At 38.7% G+C, this 23,467-nt stretch overlaps 1 protein-coding gene across 4 annotated transcripts in view; it reads left to right on the top strand.

Moving 5' to 3' along the window:
• The window catches only part of SYTL5 (synaptotagmin like 5), a 103,264-nt gene that overhangs the window by 66,502 nt on the left and 13,295 nt on the right, over positions 1-23,467 (top strand). For 3 of the 4 annotated variants that reach the window (XM_081950236.1, XM_081950237.1, XM_081950235.1), the window contains exons 10-15: positions 1,124-1,189; positions 3,151-3,329; positions 5,080-5,182; positions 13,469-13,630; positions 18,560-18,668; positions 20,187-20,322. In XM_081950236.1, the coding sequence (XP_081806362.1) occupies positions 1,124-1,189; positions 3,151-3,329; positions 5,080-5,182; positions 13,469-13,630; positions 18,560-18,668; positions 20,187-20,322 (755 nt within the window). The remainder of the gene's footprint in view (positions 1-1,123; positions 1,190-3,150; positions 3,330-5,079; positions 5,183-13,468; positions 13,631-18,559; positions 18,669-20,186; positions 20,323-23,467) is intronic. The other variant, XM_081950238.1, reaches the window with a different exon arrangement.

Below are 23,467 nucleotides of genomic sequence, written 5' to 3'. Positions count from 1 at the left end.
GACTAGAGGCCCATGCAAGGGAGTGATCAACTGGTGAGCAGCTGTTCAGCACTGTCTCCAGAAGCCCCGCTGCCACAGCTGCCTCCTCGCCTGTCGCTCCAGTCGCTGTCTCCACTGCATGATGCTCTGTTTCCTTCCCGGAGGACTGTCCAAGAGAGTGATCAGCTGGCGAGTGACTTGTTGGTGCAGGCACTGGTAGTCCTGCTGCCACAGAGTTTTTGCTTGCTTATTTATAACTGGGGATTACAAGATGTTTCAGTTATGTTGTTGAAGTTTCTAAGAATTAGTCCCATGTTTCAGGAAGACATAGGGTAGAGCCTAGTTCATCAAGGGGATGAAATCAGGACCCAATCATTAATTTCCTTTTGTGCTAGAAAGAAGATTGTACATTTCACATATTAAGCAAATAATAGTTTAACATTCAAGGTAGCACTATTAAGTTGTTGTCATTATTATTAAATATCCCTCCTTTATACATTCCTCAAGGCAGTGTATATAGTTCTGCTTCCTCTTTTCCTCACAACAGCCACCTATGAAGTTGGTTACATTGAGAAAGAACGTCCAGTCCAAAGTCAGATAGTTAGTTTTCACGCTTCTGGAAGGACTAAAATTCAATTTCCCACCTTCCAGTCAAGTACCTTAACTACTACACCAAAATTTCACTTGATGGTTGGCAAGTAAATTATTTGTTGGCAACTAGCAGGTGGTGTAATTGATATAGTATTTACAGCATTTAAGTATCTTATATTCTAAGGGATTTTAAATGGTTGTTTATAATACATTAGCTACAAAGTGCTGGTATGTGGGCAGATAAACATCTGCCTTGTGATAACAAAATGTTTTTATCCGAATATTTCTATAATACTGCAAAAGGAAAATAAGTGCTCAGCCTAAGGTTAAATTCATCATTGGAGAGATAACATAATTTCTTGTATGTCTATCTCTATAAATGGGAGTTATTTACTAATCACTTTTCTCCATACGGTGTTTGGTTGTTATATTTCTAGTGTCACATCTTTTCTTTATCCATTTTACTTTCTCAAAATGTTTGTTGAATTTCTATATCCCTATTGGTACTAACATAATGCTCTTCTTTCTTCTGCCTTTTGCCTCCCTCATAAAGAATTCTCCTTCAAATTCTGAAAAGAAATGGAACTACTTAAATGTTCCAGAAGCAGATGGTGATACTGTACGTTCTCTTACTTTTTTGATGCATGCAACAGCTCATATCTGTTCCTGCTTCATTTCTACATATATAAATAGCAAAAATAAATGTCTGTCAATTGATAATTCCTCCATTAAGTCACTGGCTAACAGTAACATCACCATACCCTTAAACGTGAGAATTCTTATTTTGTAATAGAAATATATATGGAGAAGTAATTTTTCTATCTATTCAGATTATTTGAATGGAGGAGAACATAGAATCATAGATTATAATAGACCATTTAAGCTTTCAAGTTCAACCTCCTATTCATTGAATTAAAGCTTCAGACTGTCTAGCCTTTGTGTGAAAATGTGAAGGGGATCTAACTAACTCTCTGAGTAATATCAAACTGTAAGCTTTCCCTCCCTCCTATTATGCAAACAAAATCTGTGTTCCTGTCACTTAAGTCTATTATTCTGTATCCTACATTCTGGAATGGTAGGACCCTTGTGATGTGTGGCATCTATTCAGGTATTTGAAGGGTGCTATATATCCTCCTTTAACCGTATTTTCTCAAAGCTAAACAAAAGTTTTTCAATTTCTCTTTATGAGGTTTGTTTCTAATTCCCTGACTATCTTCATTGCACTTTTATTGGTCAGCTACAGCTTCTCTAAATCCTTATTAAAGTGTGATGTTCAGACTGAGATTGTTGAAGTAGAAGGCAACAATCACTTCCTGTGAGTTGCAAATGATATTTCTGTGGATGCAAGTACATAGCATTGCACTTGCCCAATTTGCCACTCTATTATACAACTATCATTTCCAATCAACTAGTGATAATAAATCTTTTATTGCAATGATTTTTGATAAGTCAGGTATCTTCCTTCCTATAATCCTGCATTTGATTTATGTGTCTGAAATGAAGATCATCACACTGTTCTCTTTTACATTTTGTTCTGTTATATTCAGTTCATTTCTCCAATCTTCAGAGTTATTTATAATATAATATAATATAATATAATATAATATAATATAATATAATATAATATAATATAATATAATATAATATAATATAATATAATCTTCTTGCTGTTAGCTATTTCACCCATTTTTGTATCATTTTGAAATACGATAAATATTCCTCCCACTTCTTAATCCAAATAATTAGTGAAAATTTTGAATTGTAGGGGATTCGGGACTGATCCTTTTGGTATCACTTGATACCATTTAATTTGATTAGGGGTCATTACTGATTTTCAGGTCAGCTATATATTTCATTCTCATGAGTGCCATCCAGATCACAGTGTGCTAATTTGCATGTCATGGATACAGGTAGTCCTCATCTTATTACCACAATTGGGACCAGAACTAGCATCACCAAGCAAGTCAGTTGTTAAATAAATTGCATCTGATTTTACAACCTTTTTTGCCACTGCTGCTTAAACAAATATAGAATCCCAAATTGACTTTGCTTGTCAGAATCTGGCTAAGATAGTTGCAAAATGTGGTCATGTGATGCTAGAATCCTGCCTGTTGTAAATACAATAAGATTTCCAAGTGCCTGAATTTTGATTAGATGGTTGAGGAGATTGCAGTGTTGTAAGTTTGAAGATCAGTCATAAATCATTTTTTTCAGCACTGTCATACCAGTTACTAAACAGATTGTTGTTGAATCGAGGATTAACTGTACTTGTTCAAATGTTTTGCTGAAGGTAAGATATACCACAACATATATCAGTTAAGGAAGTTAATTAAAAACATAAATAATTATTTTGGAGTTAAAATATTAAATTAGGCACTGAAGTCTCCATCCATGGGTTTACCAGATGAGTTTAGGATAATCTCTGAGCTTAATTTTACAGATGTGCATATATGTGAGAACTGAGTAAGACAATTTAAGCTATTTGAACAAATAAAATAAAATAAAATAAGTACGTTTCTTCAATGCGATATTGAGATTGAATTTTGCCACCAACCAATTTTATCACCCTCTTTTTTTCAGACCAGCATTAACAGTACAATGAGTATTTACAGTGAAACTGGGGACTATGGAAATGTGAATATTAGTGGTGAAATTTGTCTGCAAATTAGCTACAGCTATAAAACAGGAGCTCTTAACATACTTGTAAAAAAATGCAAGAACTTGGCCATTGCTGATGAAAAGAAACAAAGAACAGATCCGTAAGCAAATCTCATTTTTTAACTAAATTTCTATTTATTTATTTACTATCCTAGTTATGTTTGCATGTTAGATTTGCCTTCCACAGAATATCAAACGCTCACATTTGGATTGGAGTTTGAAAAAAGTGAAAGACAGCATGAGTTTCTCCCATCTTCTTATTGAAGCTTTACTTTATGTGAGATAAGAGCCATATCATCTTTAGTCCTTGAAAAGTTTGAGAAACTACAGTTGCTTCAGTTGGTGAAATCTAGAATTGGCTTGATGAGATGGGCAGCATAGAAGTTTAATAATAAAATTAATCAATCTGGAGATTGGTGAACTGGTATGAATATTTTTCCAGTTTCATAACTTCAGTGCTACAATGCCTGGGAGAAAAGACTTAATTTTGGTGAAATGAAAAACCCATGTTTACCACTAAATGCCTTGTGCTGGCATTCTTACTTCTCTTTTTTTAATCCTAAAGACTTTCCAATTAGAAAATGCAAATTTAAGTTCTGCTTGTCAGCTGACCATAATTCTCTGCAATTTTGTTCTGGCATGTGTAGTAGTGTGATTCAGTAACAATAAAAAGTAACCAGAGTTGAATAATTGTTTTGTTCTTTTGTTTTTCTCTACAATTATAACTGAAAAAACATAATCAATTTAAGGAAGAAGCTGGATTTTTCTCTCTTCTCCTGCCCAAAAAGTAAATGATGGGGAAAATGAGAGGATTATAGCTTTTCTTCCACATTCTCTTGCAAATAATAGAAGGCTCTTCAGGAAGAGATTTATCTCAGTGCAGTAAGACTGGAGAATGAAAGAAAAATTCTTATGATTCTTTTGTGGTGTAATTGTTTCCTTCCTTCCTTGTTTACTATAAGTGAAAGTAATTCTGGGTACAAGGAAGCCTCTTGTACCTGCCTAAGGACAAATGGTAGGAAGAAATGAGGACAAGGAATAAAAGGCTGAGTAGTAAGGCAGAAACTTTCCTCAAGCCCTAAAGTTCCAGCCAACAGGCTTCTGCAAGCTACATTTAGCAATTGTAATTTATTACATTCTGAAAAATGGACTGCATGCCTCATCTTAATAATGGGTGGAAACTGAACAAGGAGAGATTCAACCTGAAAATAAGGAGAAATTTTCTGACAGTGGGAGCAATAAACCAATGGAACAGCTTGCCTTGAGAAGTTGTGGGAGCTTCATCCCTGGAAGCTTTCAAGAAAAGACTGGACTGTCATATGTTAATCTGTTAAAATCTTTCTCAAGGGTCTTGAGAAGCAATAATGGAAAAAATCATCACTCTCCAGTCTGGAATTATAACTTTCCCAGCTACATGTAGTTGGTCAGTGTGGGACAAAGAATAGGCTGGACCTCACAGAGCTTCTCTAATGTTAGTTTGTAGTGAATCGAATCTTTGAAGAGTAACAGTTCTCCAGCCTCTACTTTGCATTGTCTGTATGGAATTCTGTCTTTCAATAGATTTCTGCCTGCATATTTCTGGTGTTAGCACATGGAATTAGGTAACAAATAACTTTTGGGGAGTGTGTGTGTGTATATATACACTCTTGCTACATAAAACAAACAAAAACATCTGATGTGTCACAACACATGAGGGAGCAAGAATAGTATAAAGTATAACTTTTCTGATGTCTGTGATTTCATTTTGACAGTGTTATACATAAGAATTTTCTGTATATGGACATCTATATTTGTATACCAATATTGTAACTTTTAGCAAAATTGATAAATTATCTATCATTTATTCTGTAGTTATGTCAAAGCATATCTTCTGCCAGACAAGTCTCGCCAGAGCAAAAGAAAGACAAAAATCAAAAGTAATAGCACTGATCCAGAATTCAATGAAATGCTTAAGGTAAGGTAAGAAGTGGGACAACATCATATTTATTAAATATTTTATTTATGATCAAAATGAAAAATTATTGGTTGGCTGGTTGGCTGGTTTAAATTATTATATGCTGCACCTGTGGTGAGATTCAAATAATTTAACAACTAGTTCTCTGCCCTAATGACCGGCTGGGTGGTCATGTGACTGGGTGGACATGGCCAACTTTATTTCCCTTAGGCAATTTCTCCTTAGTCCAACTCACAATAAATAGCACTGTTCCAATATTTAGACTAGAATAGAATAACAGAGTTGGAAGGGACCTTGAAGGTCTTCTAGTCCAACCCCCTGCTTAGGCAGGAAACCCTACATCACTTCAGACAAATGATTATCTAATCTCTTCTTTAAAACTGCCAGTGTTAGAATATTTACAACTTCTGGAGACAAGTTCCACTGATTAATTGTTGTGCCAGGAAATTTGAGAGACTCCTAAAAAAATGAGGGAGTCAATCTATTTTCCAAAGCACCAAAAGGCATGACAAGAAACAATGGATGGGGATTAAGGAGCCAGTGTCGCGACTAGACGACATGCAATCTCAATGCTCTGAGATCGCAGTCAATACTTTTGCCATTGGGTGGTCCAAACGGACCTAAACTGTCCCGCAGAGACAGTGAACAGGAAGAATACATCTTGATGATCTCAGGGACATCGCAAAGTCCCTGATCGATCCAAGAGAAGTTCTTCAAGTTGGTGACAAAAAATCCAGCCATTAGGCTGATGAAGTCAGGGCGGCTCCAAAACAGAAGGATACGGAAAGAGAAAGTGTTTCCAGCTGGTGAGGAATTTTTACCGTTTTAAAAGAGACTGCCTATAAAAAGCTTAAAATTAATTTAAATTGGAGAACAGAAGAAATAAGCAGCGGAATTAAATTTGGAATGGTTTTGGAAAGTGGGTTATCTTTCTTTTTAAATGCTATCTTCACAGATGGAATTTATGCAAGCCTTTTAAGACGAATGGATTAAGTTTTCTTCTATTTTTATTTCTTTTACTGTGGACAAAAATTCTCCTCTTTTATTACTGTGGGTGTTCTTCTAACTCATTCAAGAAACGGACTTTTTTTTAACTTGAAATACAAAAAAGATACAAAAAGAAACAAAGAAAATTTGCAACATTGCAACAATAACTGCTACTTGGAGGCTGGAGGTTTGTGTATTGGAAACGAAGTACTTTTATTTTTCTCACTGATTATCCTGGCTTGGCACTTCAAGGTCTCACTGCTTGTTTATAGATAGTGATAAGAAGAAAAGCATACAGATGTCCCTTTGAAGTATATCTTTAACCAGAGAAAGGTGAAAATGAAACGTTATTGTGAATCTATGCTTAATCTTGTTAAAACCTTCTAAGCTAGAGCAGCAGTGTTTGTTAGCTGGAGATAATGGCACAATTTCAGCAGCAGAAAGAAGTTTTATTTTTATATTTTTTCAATTTTTTCAATTTTATTAACAAACATGTAAAATACACATACACAAAACTTAGACGTAATGCAATACAAACAGGAGCTTCCTGTTCTTTCTAATAGCAATTATCAATCGATACCGCTCACCTTATATTATTTCCCCTTCTATTGTATTTCATTTGGATTTCACCATTCATAACTCTCTTATTTTACTCATAACTATTATTTTTGAGTTTTGTTATATTCCTTCATTGATTCTTGTTTCTTTCCTCCATCCATCTATACCATTTATCCCTTATCTGGTAGAATTCTGATTCTTCTTTTCCCTGAATTTCTTTAGTTAGTTTGTCCATTTCAGCACAGTCCATAACCTTTCGTATTATTTCATCTTCGCTTGGAGTTAGTTTGCTTTTCTATTTCTGGGCAAAAGCAATCTTTGCCGCCGTAATTATATGTAGTATTAAATACTGGATTTCTTTTTTGCATTTCGCAGATATTATTCCTAATAAAAAAAATTCAGGTTTCCATTCTATTTTAACCCCCGTTATTGCCTCCAGCCAATTTTTGATCTTTTTCCAAAAAATTTTAGCCTCCTCACAGGTCCACTATAAATGGTTATATGTTCCATGTATCGATTCGCATTTCCAACATTTTGGGGAGGTATTTGTTGAGATTTTAGCTAACCTTGTTGGTGCCAGGTGCCATCTATAAAACATTTTGTACTGGAGAAAAGAAGTTTTAAGTCTGCAAAAGATATTCTCAGAAGTACAAAAATTATCAAACACACATGAGAGAATAGAGAAAAAGTTGGAAGACTTAGTGCATCTAACAGCAAAATATGATGAAGAAGTTGAAGATGTTTATCAAGTGGTGGTGGTTAAAATCCTAAAAATCAAAGAGGAAAATGAATATAAAGAAATTAAAATTGCTGATATTTATGGTGATTGGTTTTTCTCTGAAAATGGAAAGAGTGGAATACTGAAAGAGGAATTAAATGGAGGGGAAATCTACCCCACATGGCAAGATACAGAAGAAGAAAAAACAAAAGAATTTATGGATTTAAAGAGAGAAATTTTATTAACAATATCATTGATACCACTACCGACAATCAAAGATAAGCTGATTAAGGAAACAGAAGAAGGGCATCAAAATTACATGAGAGATTTTATAAGCAAAGAGTTGCTAAGAGGAGTACATACAAAGTTGATTAAGGAGATGATTAGAGGACTGAAACCACAAACGGCAGAAGATATGAGACTGTTTTGCTACTGGAAAGATACAGGTTGACAGATGGAAGCGTATAATTTAAAGCTAGTGAAACTTAGTGAAATTTAGTGACAATAGATATAGATAAATAAATAATTGATAATGATAATAATGTATACAATGTGTAGTGTTATGATAAGTAATAATTGGATATGAATATTGAATGGTACCCAGGAAAGGAAGATTAGAAATCCTTTTGGATCATATGTAAAGGTTAATAAAAAAGAATTAAGTTAGATTCAGTTAAGTCTTGAATATTAGGGGGGAAATATTATGATACAGGATATAGTTAAATAAAGGAGGGATAATGATAATAATGTATGTATGTATGTATGTATGTATGTGTGTGTATGTATGTGTGTGTATGTTTGTGTGTGTGTGTGTGTGTGTGTGGTATTTGTACTGATAAGTAAATAAAGTAAATAATATATATATATGGGTACAACATAAGGAAATTGGATGTAAATTGTAAACAGTGATTTGGAAAGAAGGATTAGAAAACTTTGTTATTAAATATTATGGATGTTTAGCTAGAATAGGACATAAGGATTCAGTGTTATTGGAGGATTTTAGAAATAGTAAATGAAATGCCAGTATGGGGTTATGTATTAAATCTTGGTATATTTTATGATGAAGGACATTTAAACAATTATAGTCAAATGAAAATGGAGGTATGATGACGGTAACATGTATAACTATCTGAGTTAATATGAATTATATTTGTTGACTGTGGAAGAGATGCACGTAAGCCTTTTTGTAACCAACTGATACACTTTCTACAGTATGTAAAGAAGGATGTGTTGTGTTTGTTTTGAAAATTAAAAATAAAATAAAAAAATTATTTAGATTTTTTTTAAAAAGAAACAATGGGTGGAAACTAACCAAAAAGAGAAGCAACCTAGGACTAAGAAGAAATTTTCTAAGGGTGAGACCAATCAACCAATGGAATAGCTTGCCTTCAGAAGTTGTAGGGGCTCCATCACTCACAAGCAACACAGTTACAAGATAACTTGAAATCTTTACAGTCTAATACTGTAAGCTAACTCTTAAAACAGTGGTGTGTTCCGGATCCCGGTGCAACCAATATGGTGCAACGGGGTCCGGCATGAACACGTGCAATGCATGCACATGCGCACACAGCACGTGCATGCATATTTACTACCTGCGACACTCTGCAATGCCAGCGTGACACTCCAGCTGCTCGACGGAGAGTCGCACAGGCGCCGTATGCTCCCTGCACATGCGCGGAAGCCCCAAAGAGCTCAAATACCGGTAAGGAGCGCAGGCGGGCAGGTGGGCCCTCTGGAGCACTGTACCGGAACGGTACCCAGTGCTCCCAGCAGGCACCGGTACGCCTGTACCGGGGCATAATGGTCATAACCCACCACTGTCTTAAATGCTGAAAATGCAGGATCAAAATACATGAACATAGAAACAGCATTGCAACCCTATTCCAAATTAATAAAATCAATTTTGCTAATTAGAACATGTATTTAAAAAGACATAAGAACTCTGACAAAAAATTCCTGCTCTGTATTAACATTTTTGAAACTCCTTCCATGGCCTAATCTTGTCAAGAACAAGGAGCGATTCAACCTAGAAATAAGGAAGAATTTTCTGACAGAACAATCAACCAATGGAACAGTTTGCTTTTGGAAATTGTGGGAGCTTTATCACTGGAGACTTTCACAAAGAGATTGGACTGCCATTTGTCAGAAGTGGTGTAAGTCTCTTGCTTGGGCAGGGATTGGACTAGATGACCTACAAGGTCCCTTCCAACACTGTTAATCTGTATGATCTGTAAATTTCTATTGTTTCTGTGCTGATTGCATTCCTGTGGTTTTGTTATCGCAACTAAATATTCATCTGTTAAATGGTTCTTGGCTGCCCACCCAGAGCTATTAGCTGATGGAAGAAGAAGAAAAACCCTCTCTTCTACTTTATTTCCCCCCCTGAGTTTTAAAGGGGCTAGAATTTTCCTGCTGAGGAAATGGCTATGCAGTTATTTCTTCTTTTTCTTTTCCCTTCCTTTGGTTAATTACAAGTGAGCAGGAATGTCTGAGATGTGTGTGAGCTACTGGAATCGTTAGGCAGGAAGGCAGGCAGCCTTGACTATTTAGCTGGTTCGCAGAACTCCACAAAGATTTAACAAATGGTTCTCTTGAACTGGTGCGAACTGGCTGAATCACACCACTGGCTGCACAGTACCTGCATGGTAAAGATTGTTAGGGGGGAGGTTCCGCCCTGAATTAAGGAGGTGAGGATCTTGGCATTCCTTGTAGCATACTTTTGAAAAAGCGAAAATAAACCTGAAGCAAGATCTAATAAAAACATTTTTAATATAAAAGAAAATAAAAATACAAAACTTGCTATCTAAATCTTACATTTTGGCAAGAGCTATGTTGCCCACCTTCTTGGCAGGCGAACGGAAGATCAGAAGAGAAAGTTAAGGAATGTGAATGAACAGGCGCACTAAATCACTTGCAGATAAGAACTGTGACCTGCGCAGTAAATCTCAGCACAGCTAAGCAAACCAATTAACACAGTGGCAAAGATGTCCTTGAGTTGATCTGTGTTTCTGATTACTCTTTGGACATATCCAACTAGTTTTTGGTTTGTGCATGTAAGTGATCTGCTCCTACTTTTCTCAGGAATGTTTTTCAACTTCCCATTCTAGCCTTCAGTCCTGAGTTTCCTTGATATCACTCATCCATGTGCCATATGGCTATTTGTTTCAATCCACTTTGTCTAGATACTTTTGAATTTTCTGTTTCATCTAAAGCCATTCTCCAATATTTGCATCATCCACAAAACCTTGTGTCATCCAGTTCCATCATCTCAGTCATTGATAAACATTTTGAATTGCATGCAGTCAAAAACAATCACTTTGGCATTCCACTTGATTCTTCTCTCCAAAATGAAATGAGACTGTTCAGCCAACTGAGCCCATCTAATAGTAGTATCTTCTACTACATATTTTCCATTATTTACTTATTTAAATTTTTGTGTCATCCAATTCCAAAACAACTATGGGTGGTCTCTTTATTAAGAAAAATATATACCATGAGGAACTCTGTCAAAGGCTTTGCTGAGAACCTGAGAACATTCCCAATGTTCGTTGGGTGTTAGTTACCATCTTTAAAGCGCTCCGTGGCACAGGACCTAGCTATTTGCGGGATCGCATTCTGCCCCATACATCCCTGCGACCAATTCGCTCTCACAGAGAGGGACTCCTCCGGGTGCCGTCCACCAGACAGTGTCAGAGGGCGGCGCCCAGGAGTAGGGCCTTCTCTGTGATGGGCCCAGCCCTCTGGAATGACCTCCCCCCAGACATCAGGATAACGACCGATCTCCGCTCCTTCCGCACGAAACTCAAGACCCACCTGTTCCAACTAGCCGGCCTGGCTTAAACTAGAACTTTCTAACCTCCCTGGCAATTTTAATTATGGTAAATGTAAATTTTGGAGTTTTAAATTATTTTAACTGTTTTAATTTATTGTTATTTATTTTAACTTAGTGGCTTTTTATTGGAATCTTATTTATTAAGCATTGATGTCACCTCCTCCATGCCACATCTGTATATTTGTTTTGATTGTACGTCGCCCCGAGTCCCTTTGCGGAGAGGGGGGCGACTGATAAGTCAAATAAATAAATAAATAAATAAATAAATAAATCTACTGAGCTGCAGTTCTATTATTAAAGAAGGAAATATGGTTCATTGGTACAAATTGTTTGCAACAAAACCACACTAATTTTTGTTTGCAACAAAACCATATTGCTAATTGCAGTATGCATATCCAAGTGCTCCCCGACATGAAGTTGCATTCGGAAGTTGTGGGAGCTTCATCACTGGAGGCTTTCAAGAAGAGAGTAGACTGCCATCTGTCAGAAATGGTGTAGGGCCGTGATGGCACACAATCTGTTGCCAGCTGCTCTTCTGGTTTCCGGCTGGTCTTCACAGGGGCCAGAAAATGGCCTGAATACGGCCAAAAAACAGGCCTGAATATGGCCAAAAAACAGGCCATTTTCAGGTTGTTTTTCTGGCCATTTTTCAGGTCAAAAATGGCCCACAAAACAGCCTCCCAAAATGGCCACAAATGGCCAAAAACAAGTACATGAAGACCAGCTGGCTGGTCTTCAAGTTTCCGGTGCTCCGGTGGTCTCACATCCGCACACATTCCAGTTTGGGCACTCAGTGCCGAAAAGGTTCACCATCACTGGTGTAGGGTCTCCTGCTTGGACAAAGGGTTGGTCTGTATGTTCCTTTATAATTTGTTAGAGAATCTTGCCTAATGTAGACATTAAGCTGACACTCCCATGCATTTCCTGGGCATTTTCTTCCCATTCATTTATTTAAAGGAGATTATTTGTAGCTTGGGGTTGAAATGAAGAGTTCTTGGTTCTCTCTGGGCTCAGAGAGCACCAAGGACTTCTCATTTATTTATTTATTTGCCTTGTTTTTTTTAAAGGGTTTTAAATTATATAATTCAAGAAAGATAAAAAAATGTGAAACACTTGTGGAATTTAAAGAGTAACTTTCTTAATAAAAAATACTTTTATCATTTTTGGAGAATTTAGTATCACCATTTCATTTTCTATTTTAATAATGAGTAATGTTTATTTTAATAATGAATAATGTTTATTTTAATAATGAGTAAAGTCAATATACATACAGGAGGAGATGGAAGAACTATAGTTTAAGACATATAACATTTACAGGAGAAAAATTGCATTTACAATACAATACAATAGTAGAGTTGGAAGGGACCTTGGAGGTCTTCTAGTCCAACCCCCTGCCTAGGCAGGAAACCCTATACCGTTCCAGACAAATGGCTATCCAACATCTTCTTAAAGACTTCCAGTGTTGGGGCATTCACAACTTCTGGAGGCAAGCTGTTCCACTGATTAATTGTTCTAACTGTCAGGAAATTTCTCCTCAGTTCTAAGTTGCTTCTCTCCTTAATTAGTTTCCACCCATTGCTTCTTGTTCTGTCCACAGGTGCCTTGGAGAATAGCTTGACTCCCTCTTCTTTGTGGCAACCCCTGAGATATTGGAACACTGCTATCATGTCTCCCCTAGTCCTTCTTTCTCTTAAGCTAGACATACATAGTTCCTGCAACCGTTCTTCATATGTTTTAGTCTCCAGTCCCCTAATCCTCTTTGTTCTCTTCTCTGCACTCTTTCTAGAGTCTCCACATCTTTTTTACATCGTGGCGACCAGAACTGAATGCAGTATTCCAAGTGTGGCCTTACCAAGGCATTATAAAGTGGTATTAACACTTCACGTGATCTTGATTCTATCCCTCTGTTGATGCAGCCTAGAACTGTGTTGGCTTTTTTGGCAGCTGCTGCACACTGCTGGCTCATATTTAAATGGTTGTCCACTAGAACTCCAAGATCCCTCTCACAGTTACTACTATTTTATGCATTTCACCTTCATAATTTGAATTGCATTAGCAGGAAGGGAAAATATTGCATCATTTATTATCTGTTAATACCTTTGGATATACTTAGAAGTTCCATACTCTCACTTACTGGTTCCTAAAAATATTTTCCTTAACAATATGCTCCTTTTTTATCCCCACTCAATAGTATGTCATTAGCCACACGGAGCTTGAGACTCGTACTCTACAACTTTCTGTCTGGCATTATGACAGATTTGGGCGTAACAGTTTTCTGGGAGAAGTAGAGATTCCTCTGGACTCCTGGAACTTTGAAAATCAAATTGATGAATGCTTCATGCTTCAACCCAAGGTGAGAAGGTCCTGTTGGTTTAGAGAAGTAGCATGCAAATGTATGAAGAAGTTAGAATTCATGCAACAAAAAGAATTGACAACAACCTAGGTTTTTCTTTACACTAGACAGCATTTTGTTTGTAAACAGCAAGCTGTACAAATAGGCAACTGGGGGGAAATAACTTCATTTGCTTTGTGAAGTTGAAGGCAACTTAGCTGAAAGATGGATCCACTGTATAATGTTCTTTGAGTTTTGAAATTAAAGCCATCACAACAATAAAACTACTGAGGAAGTATTGTATATCCCACAAAGGTTGTATCCCAAAAAGTCTGTATCAAACTACAGATGCCAGTGTTTTCCTGCAGCTTGGAAAGATCAGTTTGCTTCTCTTCAACAAACCACATGTTTTATCATTCCATTTGCAATCAAATATGTGAAATCTGTTCTTTTTATCTTTTGTGCATCTATAGTCCAAAAGGAATGGATTATTCCTGTAACACATATTTTAGTCTGTTACTGTTGACAAAAGGCATCTACACGTGAAGACAAGTAAATCTATTTTTGGGGAAGACCTCTAGCTCACTTATCATTCTCCGGATATTGTGAAAGTAAAATCACACAATTGCTCATCATCAGTCATGCTGGCTGGGGTGAAGGGGAAATGGAAGGCTATTTATTGCCCATCTTTGATTTACAAGATAGTACAGAAATTTTAAAAAATATTCTTAACTTTCAGAATTACTTTGTGATTTGTCATAACAATCATAACAATTTTTTAGAACCTGGATTCATCCACTCAAGCCAGGTAAATGTCATAGTTAGTTATATGAATTACATCTCTTTCTTGAAACATCTGGCCTTCTCCAAACATATGTGGCTCTATGTAGTTGTGGTTTCATTTTTTAAAAACTTGATACCACTGTATATTTAATTGTTCTAATATGTATTCATCTTTGTTCCTTTTCTTGGTTTCCTCTCCAGCCTAATGCTTGAGTTATTTCTGATTTACCTTGTTTTGTTAAAATTTGAAAATACAGTAGTGTGATAAATTTGATAGAAAAACTGAGGAATAGCAAAGCCATCATGATATTATTGAGGTCTGCATACAGCTTAGAGTTAAGTGACAAGGTATACTATTAATTACATAAATATCAGAACAATGCTGAATGTCACAAGACCCCTTAATTCCCATTTCTACCCTAATTAAAGAACTAGCAGTGGTTTTGCAGGAAAGCTCCACTTTTGCAATGATCCAAACTCTTTATTAAACTTAGCATTCCTTATGGCCACCTACAAAGAAAGCCTGTCTTAAAAGCATCCTCCTGTTGCAATGAAAAAGTTGGTCACTTTTCTTCTCTACTTCAGCTAGTAGACAAACAGATGGCACATGATGGACAGATTGGAAGAAGCTTTGCAGTGGTTGAAGCTGTCTTAAGAGAGAGACAAAACACCTAGGAACTGGGCTTCCGGTTCCGGCGGCTGACGGCGACGGGCAGAGACTGCCTGCCCCGCGGATCCCTGGTGGGCTCCCCACCCCTTGGGGGGCACAGGACGCCCTGGAGAGGCATTCTGCCGAAGGAGCGGTGCGGCGGGAGGACCCCTGCATCGGCGGCGGCCGGCGGGGGGCTCTCGCTTCGCTCCAGGCACCGGGGAGCGCGAAGGGGAGGTGCGTAGCATCTTCGCTGTGAGGCTGTCTGGAAGAAAAAAAGAATGCTGAAGGCTGCAGCAGCGATGCGGTGAGGTGTAGACTCTCTTCATACCCTTTACCAACTTTAAAAATCGTCAGTTGTGCTTATTGGAACTTTTGTTAATTTGGAGAGGTGTGGCTGGAGGGGAGGGGGATTTTCCCCCCCCTTGGACAAGAGGCTAGAAACAAAAGTGCTCGTAGCCCCAAGGGAAGGAGGAGGGGGAGAGCCAAACCAAGGAGGTCACACTCCAACTAAATGGATCTTCAGATTTAAACCTTCAGGTTTTAAGACAATGCGATCTGGAAGCTTTGGGAACTTGGAATTTTGAAAACTTTATTTGTTGCCTCAGTGCCCGAAGTTGGCAGGGCAAGATGGCACACTTCCGTTGTCTTCATGAAAATTGAACTTGACTCCACCTTTTAGCTTCAGGCTTCCGGTCTTTGTCTCCGTGTTATTTGGAAAACTCTCTTGTGGATTGTTTGTTTCTGAACTCTCTGGAGTGAAAAACATCTGTTCCCTGCCAGGGTGATTAGAGAGTTCCCTTGTGCCTGGTCTTTCTACCCCCCGGACTCTCTTGGCTGCTCTACCACTCTGATTGATTCCTCTCTATACTGACTGGACCCTTTATTACCAACAATGACATCTAAAAGACCACCTCCTGGAAAGTCTGGCTTTGTTGCCTCTGCCCCTACATCTACAACCTCAAGTCCGAGTACTCAAACAACATTGACAGCCCTTAAACAAGTTAAAACTACGGACTTGGAGTTTCATCAAATGTTCCAGCAACTTCTACAAGGACAAGAGGAAATTAAGAAACAACTGAAGGAGATGAAAGAAGAAATTAGAGGGAACTACGAAAATATTAATAAGAACTCACAGAGACTGGATCTTTTGGAGCAGGGGGCGGCTGAAATGAGGGGGGGGTGGAAGGCGTGCAAAAGGGAAACAAAGAACTTGACACCCAACAAATGAAAATAGAGTTTGAGAGAATGTCTTTTTATCTTAGGTTTCAAAATGTGATGGAGACAAATGATGAAAACATAAGGGACATCATGACAAATATTTTGGCTGAGTATATCCAGAAAGAAAAACAACAGATGGGGTGGGAAATAGACCTGGCTTATAGGGTGAACTCTGCATATGCTAGAACACACAATGTCCCCAGGGAGGTGCATATTAAATTTCTTAGGAAAAGCACAAGAGATGAAATTCTGAATACACAAAGGAGACAAGCCCTGATATACAAAGATAAGGAGATAACCATACTGAAACAGATCCCCAAGAAAGTGAGGGAGAAAAGAAAATTTTATTCGCAATTGGCGAATAAATTATACCAGAAAGGGGTGTGGTTTCGTTGGTTGCTGCCTGAAGGTATGTTAATATTCTGGGAGGAGACAAGAGTCAGAATTAATACACCCATAGAGGCGCAGGCCTTTATGGAAAAAAATAAACTACTCCTAGAAAAACCAGAAGATATTCCAGTAGATGCACAAGACATGGGAGGGGCCGGAGCGCTGCCAATGGGGGGAGACGGGGCGACATCAAGAAAGCTCAGATCACACAAATAAGTAAGAAAATCCACATGATATAAACTGATTGAAATTATTAATGAATTTATCACACTGACTATATGCTATAATGTAATATTTGAATGCTATGCAAATGTATAACATGAGTCTGGAGGGGGGGTATACACACCGCAGTTTGCGGCTGCCAAAATTTGTAACTTTCCCCATACCTTTTCCTTTTGTAAAACACTAAAAAAACCAATAAAACTTTGTTTTAAAAAAAACACCTAGGAACTGGGCATTTTGTTATATATTTTATGTATTTTATTTTATATGTTATAAATATATTACAAATATGATATTAGTTGGGAATATAAAAGGCCTGCATAGAGAAGGCCTATGATATGATTTTTTAATGAACTTCTGTTATGCAACCAGTTAGCCAGTTCATGAACTCACTAGGAAACTCATGCTGCTGGAATGCCTATACTATTGATAAAGAGAGATTTTGGGTGCATGTATGAGTGATTTATTGTTGGTGATACCAGGCAATGCATTAGTGGGCCTAGGGAATGCAGGGGGAGTCTTGGAACGAACAGTGAGGGTATAAAGTTCATAATGTGGCTGGGGCAAGATATACCATACAAATGGATTTTGAGTAAATAAATTAAGTATAAAGAGAAGACTGCAATGAAGCCAGATCCTGAAGTTTGAGATGACTCTTGTTGGAGCAGGGGACACCCTGAGTCTGCTTCCTAGCCTGATCCAGCCTGATCACCTGTTTTGAGAGTGTATGTGAGTATTGTGTGAATGAGTAGCCTAGTTGGGCAGCAATACTTACAGCAACTTGAATAGCCTTGTTGGGCACAGTTATTTGAATAGCCTTGTTGGGCATAACTTATTGTAGTAAGATCATTGGTATTTGGGGTTGTAACACAAATATATATATATATATATATATATATATATATATGTGTGTGTGTGTGTGTGTGTGTGTGTGTGTGTGTGTTTTCTGAGGTTTTCGCGGGTGTTTGTATGTATGTCTTTGGTTGTTCGGGTTTTCTCCCGCGTAGAATTGGAAGTATCTTCACGACGTTTCGATGAAGTCTCATTCATCATCTTCAGGCTGCTGCTTCCGGCTTGGTGCTTCTGGCTTGGTGCTTCCAGGAGCAATGTGAGATCCCAGCCGGTTCCTCTTTTTAACTGCCAGTGGGGGTTTGTGCTGATTGGGTGGGAGCTTGGCTGCATTCTGATTGGGTGGAGGTGTATTCTGATTGGTAGGGGGCTTGGCTGTGCTCTGATTGGATGGGAGTTTGGCTGTGCTCTGATTGGATGGGGGCGTGTTCTGTTTGGGTGGGGGCCTGGTTGTGCTTGTGTTAGTCTGAGTTGCAGAGGGATTTGAGCTGTACACACACACACACACACACACATGCTTAATTGCACACTTGCCTTGCTTTTTTTTTGAATAACACAATAAAAGAACTGTTGAAAAACTTTACTTTGAATGACTTGAAGTCAATTTTATGACAATTTTAAAGAGATAAAAAACCCTACCTACTTCTTTTCTGGAAGCTCATAGAGTATAGGAGGTAGGGGTTTGGTCATTTGAAGCTCATCTTCATCTGTATACTTGTCTTTTAGATTGTTCTGCCTGTAATTAGTTTACCTTAAAATAATGTGCAACATGTTCTAAAAGTGAAGGTGAATATTTATTAAACAAGACTTTCTTCTATTTTACTTTCTTGTTTTAGATGGAGATTGCCACTGATATTGGGCTGCAGTATAAAGGAGAAATAATTGTTGCTTTACGGTACACCCCACCTGAAAGAAACCTAACACTTCCTCTAGGAGCGATTCAAGGTTTTAAAAAATCCTGTTGATGCATCCAGCAATGTTTTCTTGAATTGTTTTAATTCCTGATCTTCTGCAGGCATTAGGAACAAAAATCCAATGCTGCAAAATATTGCATTTGTTGCTGTTCAAGTTGGTTTACTACTTTTTAAAAGAATTTGAAACTACAAATCATTTCATCTTTCTATGTTACTCATTTTTATTAATACATTTTTGGAAGCAAGGGCAGGATTTGCTGTAAATTCATTAGCTGCCTATTAAACAGCATTTTCTTATAATGTCATCTTGTTGGGTAACAAGACTTGAGATTTTCATTATATGCAAAATGCTGCAAAAGCCTGCCAATTATTTCTACTCAAAATTCCCATGTGTCTGCATATCTTAGGGTGACCAGGTTTTGGTGTGATTGACTGATTCATGCGAACAGCTGATAAGTGGATCAGCTGTGCCCACCCAAATTCAGCAGAGGCTTGAGAAACAGGGAGAAGTTTTCTGAGATTCATAGGCAATCTACTTTTCAGACATAGTTGAATGGAAGGAGAAAAAATGATGTCAGGATAAGTTAGAGATTTGGGGATGTGTTGACCATTTTTTAAATAAACCTTCTGTGAGATAGGATTTATTGTGTACCTTTTTTGCTTTTTATTATTTTTATGACATCTATCCATAGTTAAAATATAATAAATAGAATGTTGTAGAAACAGAAAAGCATCACTTTCCTGTCCCAAAAATGTAACTCAAGTTTAATAGGTCCAACTATTAATAACTCTAATTGCCATTGTGACCAGGGGGTCATTATCCTTCTCTTAGGTAACCACTCAAAAAATTCTAAGAAGGTTGCAAAATTTCCTCAATAGCCATAGCTGTTAGAAACGGCTTCATACTATTCCTAATTCATGCTATTAACTATAAACTGCTAATTGTTTTATGATTTACAGTATTTGCAATTTAAAATTTTTCTTTTATAGTTATTGGATAATATACTGGTCTTCCATTGCGATTGGTCTTGGGCCATAAATATATATTGAAGTTGCATCTGGTTTGGAACATAAATCCACTCTAGATACTCATGCAAGAATGAAATAGCGCTCATGTTATGTAATATAACCCTCAAGACCTCAAAATGCAGGCTTTTATGTGGTCTGTGCAGAGTTTTCAAACAACTCCTTTTCATGGTTTCTGTCCATATTAGAAATTACAGAAGCTATTTTTTTCTTCAAATCATTTATCTTCACTTAAATTTCATTGTATTAGTCTGGGGTATGTTAAGTAAAAATATTTTAATGAGCATATGTGTTTCTAAAAAGTTACATTTTTAAAAATTATATGAAATCATTGAGGGACAAATAATGTACATACGGTTGCATCGTATAAAATGTTGTTTCTTGTATAGGACAGAGATATTTGTGGTTTAAGAGGCATGGTTTGATATGTATTGATTTTTAACCTTAGGACAACATACAGTGCAAAATATGGAAGCTTCATATATTCAGATATTCCTCCATGCTTGTTTTCCTTCTTTTAAAGAAAAGAAGAGTTCAAAGAAAGAAAAGAAATCAACCTCACGTGAGCCACCAGGAGGCATATTGGAAATTGTCATCAAGGAAGCCAAGAATTTAATGGCAGTGAAATCAGGAGGCACTTCAGATACGTTTGTGAAAGGGTGATTTTCTCCATTCTGTCTTTGGCTATGTATGCTAGTAGACATATAGTATTTCTGTATTGAATACTGGTAGTCCCTGCATTATGACCAATGGTTCAGTGATTGTTCAAAATTATGATACCAAATAAAGGGGGGGGGGTTGTTATGACAGGTCCTAAAAAGTTCTGGCTGTCATAGCATCTCTGCAGACACGTGACTGTGATTTCTGATGTTTCCACAAGCAAAGACAATGGGAAAGCTGGCAGGGATATCATTAGCCCTGCTTAATAAGATTGCTGTTTAATGACAGCAACTGAGAATTACTGTTGCTAAGTGAGCCAGTAATGTCATGTCACACTTTATGATCACATTGCTTAGCAGTGGAATTTTGGTCCCAATTGCCCTAGTAATCAGTGGTGGGTTTCAAAAAAATTTAGAACCTATTCTGTAGGTGTGACCTGTTTTGCGGGATGGCTTGGTGATCATGTGACCAGGTGGGAGTAGCTTGGCAGTCATGTGACTGAGTGGAAGTGGCTTGGCAGTTATGTGACCGGGTGGGAATAGCTTGACAGTCATGTGACTGGTGGGAGTGGCCAGGTCGATGTCACTGAATTCTTTGCCCCAAAGAATAACCTACAAAAAGAAGATATAAAAAAGGAAATTTATTATTTTGTGCACTTACTACTTAAATAAGAATAAAATAAGTACAATAAAACAACTAAACAGCTACTTACAGAGGAAATATGGCTGTCCTTGCCAGTCTTCAACATTACTGACCACCTTACACACACACTTCCAGCCCCTCTGCCGCTTCCCTCTTCCCTCTTCCTGGATTCACTCGAAGTTTTAAAAACTCAAAAGCCTGTGCACACACAAGACGTTTTTAAAACCCACAGCCTGTGCACAGCACACACACTTCCAGCCCCTCTGCCTCTTCCCTCTTCCTGGATTGACTCAGAAATTTTTAAGACTCACAGCATGTGCACAGCACACACACTTCCAGCCCCTCTGCCTCTTCCCTCTTCTTGGATTCACTCAGATGCTTTTAAAACTCACAGTCTGTGCACACGCACACACTTCCAGCCCCTGTGCCTGTTCCCTCTTCCTGGATTCACTCAGACATTTTTAAAACTCACAATCTGTGCATACACACACACTTCAAGCCCCTCTGCCTCTTCCCTCTTCCTGGATTCACTCAGACGTTTTTAAAAGAGTGGAAGAGTGTGTGCTGTGCACAGGCTGTGAGTTTTAAAAACATCTGAGTGAATGCAGGAAGAGGGAAGAGGCAGAGGGGCTGGAAGTGTGTGAGTGTGCACAGGCTGTGAGTTTTAAAAACGTCTGAGTGAATCCAGGAAGAGGGAAGTAGCAGAGGGGTTGGAAGTGTGTGCGTGTGCACAGGCTGTGAATTTTAAAAACGTCTGAGTGAATCCAGGAAGAGGTAAAAGGCAGAGGGGTTGGAAGTATGTGTTCTTATAGTATCTTCCATCCCCTCTGCCTCTTCCCTCTTCCTGGATTCACTCAGACGTTTTTTTAAAACCCACAGCCTTTGCACACACACACACTCTTCTAGCAGCCCTTCTGCCTCTTTCCTCTTCCCCAACATCCTCCCCCCCAGCCACTTACCAGTTCTTTCGTCTTCTGAGAACTTTTTGGCAGCGTGGTGCAGATGGGCGGGGCAAGTGAAAGAGTGAAGGACGGGAAGGAGCATTCCGGTACGGGGCCTCCTGACCAACGGGTACAGGTACTAAATTTCATCATCCGGTACAGCCATACCTGTCCGTACCGGTTGAAACCCAGCCCAGCTAGTAATCTATATATATAAAAGCAAAAACCACTTACACTGCATCACGAAATTTCCAGAACCAAAAGGCCTACAAACTTGAAATGTGGCACGTATGTTCCCCTTGGCTTCTAGGTGCTCACTTTGAAAGGATTTTTGAAAATGACCATCAAAGTATTAATATTTTTATATTATTATTAACACACTCTGATGCTAAGGAGTTTGATGTTCTACTCCCCCTCCAAACCTGAAAATAACTCTGTTCCAACTGCCACTTGGATGTGGTTGTGGCCAGCACATGATTCATCTGGCCTGCTGGCTGGGAATTTGGAAAGAAGCCTGAGGGAGAGAGGGGGATAGGATAATGGATGATTCTATGGGGTAAGCCTGAGGGAGAAAAGGGGGATAGGAGAAGAGACAATTCTGTGAGGCAAGCCTGAATGAGAGAAGGGGATAGGATAGGCCTCTGTGTGGTAAGCCTGGGGGAGAGAAGAGGATATGATAGGGGAGGATTCTGTGGAGCTACCCAGAGGGAGGGGACAGGATAGCAGATGTTTCTGTGGGGTAAGCCTTAGGGAGAGAAAGAGATAGGATAGGGGAGGATTCTGTGAGGCAAGCCTGAAGGAGAGTAGGGGATAGGATAGGCCTCTGTGTGGTAAGCCTGAGGGAGATAAGGGGATAGGATAGGGGAGGATTCTGTGAGGCAAGCAAGAAGGAGAGAAAGGGGTAAGGGAGGATTCTGTGGAGGAAACTTGAGTGAGAGAAGGGGGATAGATAAGAGAGGCTCCTATCAGGCAAGGCTGAGGGAGAGAAGGGGGTAGGATAGGATGGGCTTCTGTGGGGCAAGCCTGGGGGAGAGAAGGGGATAGGATAGGGGAGGATTCTGTGGGACAAGACTGAGGGAGAAAAGGGGATAGGATAGGAGATGTTTCTGGGGGACAAGGCTGAGGGAGAGAAGGGGATAGGATAGGCCTCTGTGTGGTAAGCCTGAGGGAAAGAAGGTGATAGGATAGGGGAGGATTCTGTGGAGCTAGCCAGAGGGAGGGGATAGGATAAGAGAGGCTCCTGTCAGGCAAGGCAAAGGGAGAGAAGGGGATATGATAGGAGGGGTTTATGTGGAGCAAGCCTGGGGGAGAGAAGGGAATAGGATAGGAGGGGTTTCTGTGGGACATGACTGAGGCAGAGAAGGGGGGTAGGATAGGAGAGGTGTCTGTGGGGCAAGCCTGAGAGAGAGAAGGGGATAGGGGATGATTCTGTGGAGCAAACCTGAGGGAGAGAAGGGTGATAGGATAGGAGACGGTTCTGTGGGGCAAGCCAGAAGGAGAGAAGGGGGATAGGATAGCATAGGTTTCTATGGGGCAAGCCTTTAGGAGAGGGGATAGGATA

Source organism: Natrix helvetica (genome assembly GCF_964273705.1).
Source record: "Natrix helvetica genome assembly, chromosome: 4".
NCBI lineage: Eukaryota > Metazoa > Chordata > Lepidosauria > Squamata > Natricidae > Natrix > Natrix helvetica.
The sequence above is the reverse complement of the archived record's forward strand: the minus strand, read 5'-3'. Positions and strand labels throughout refer to the sequence as shown.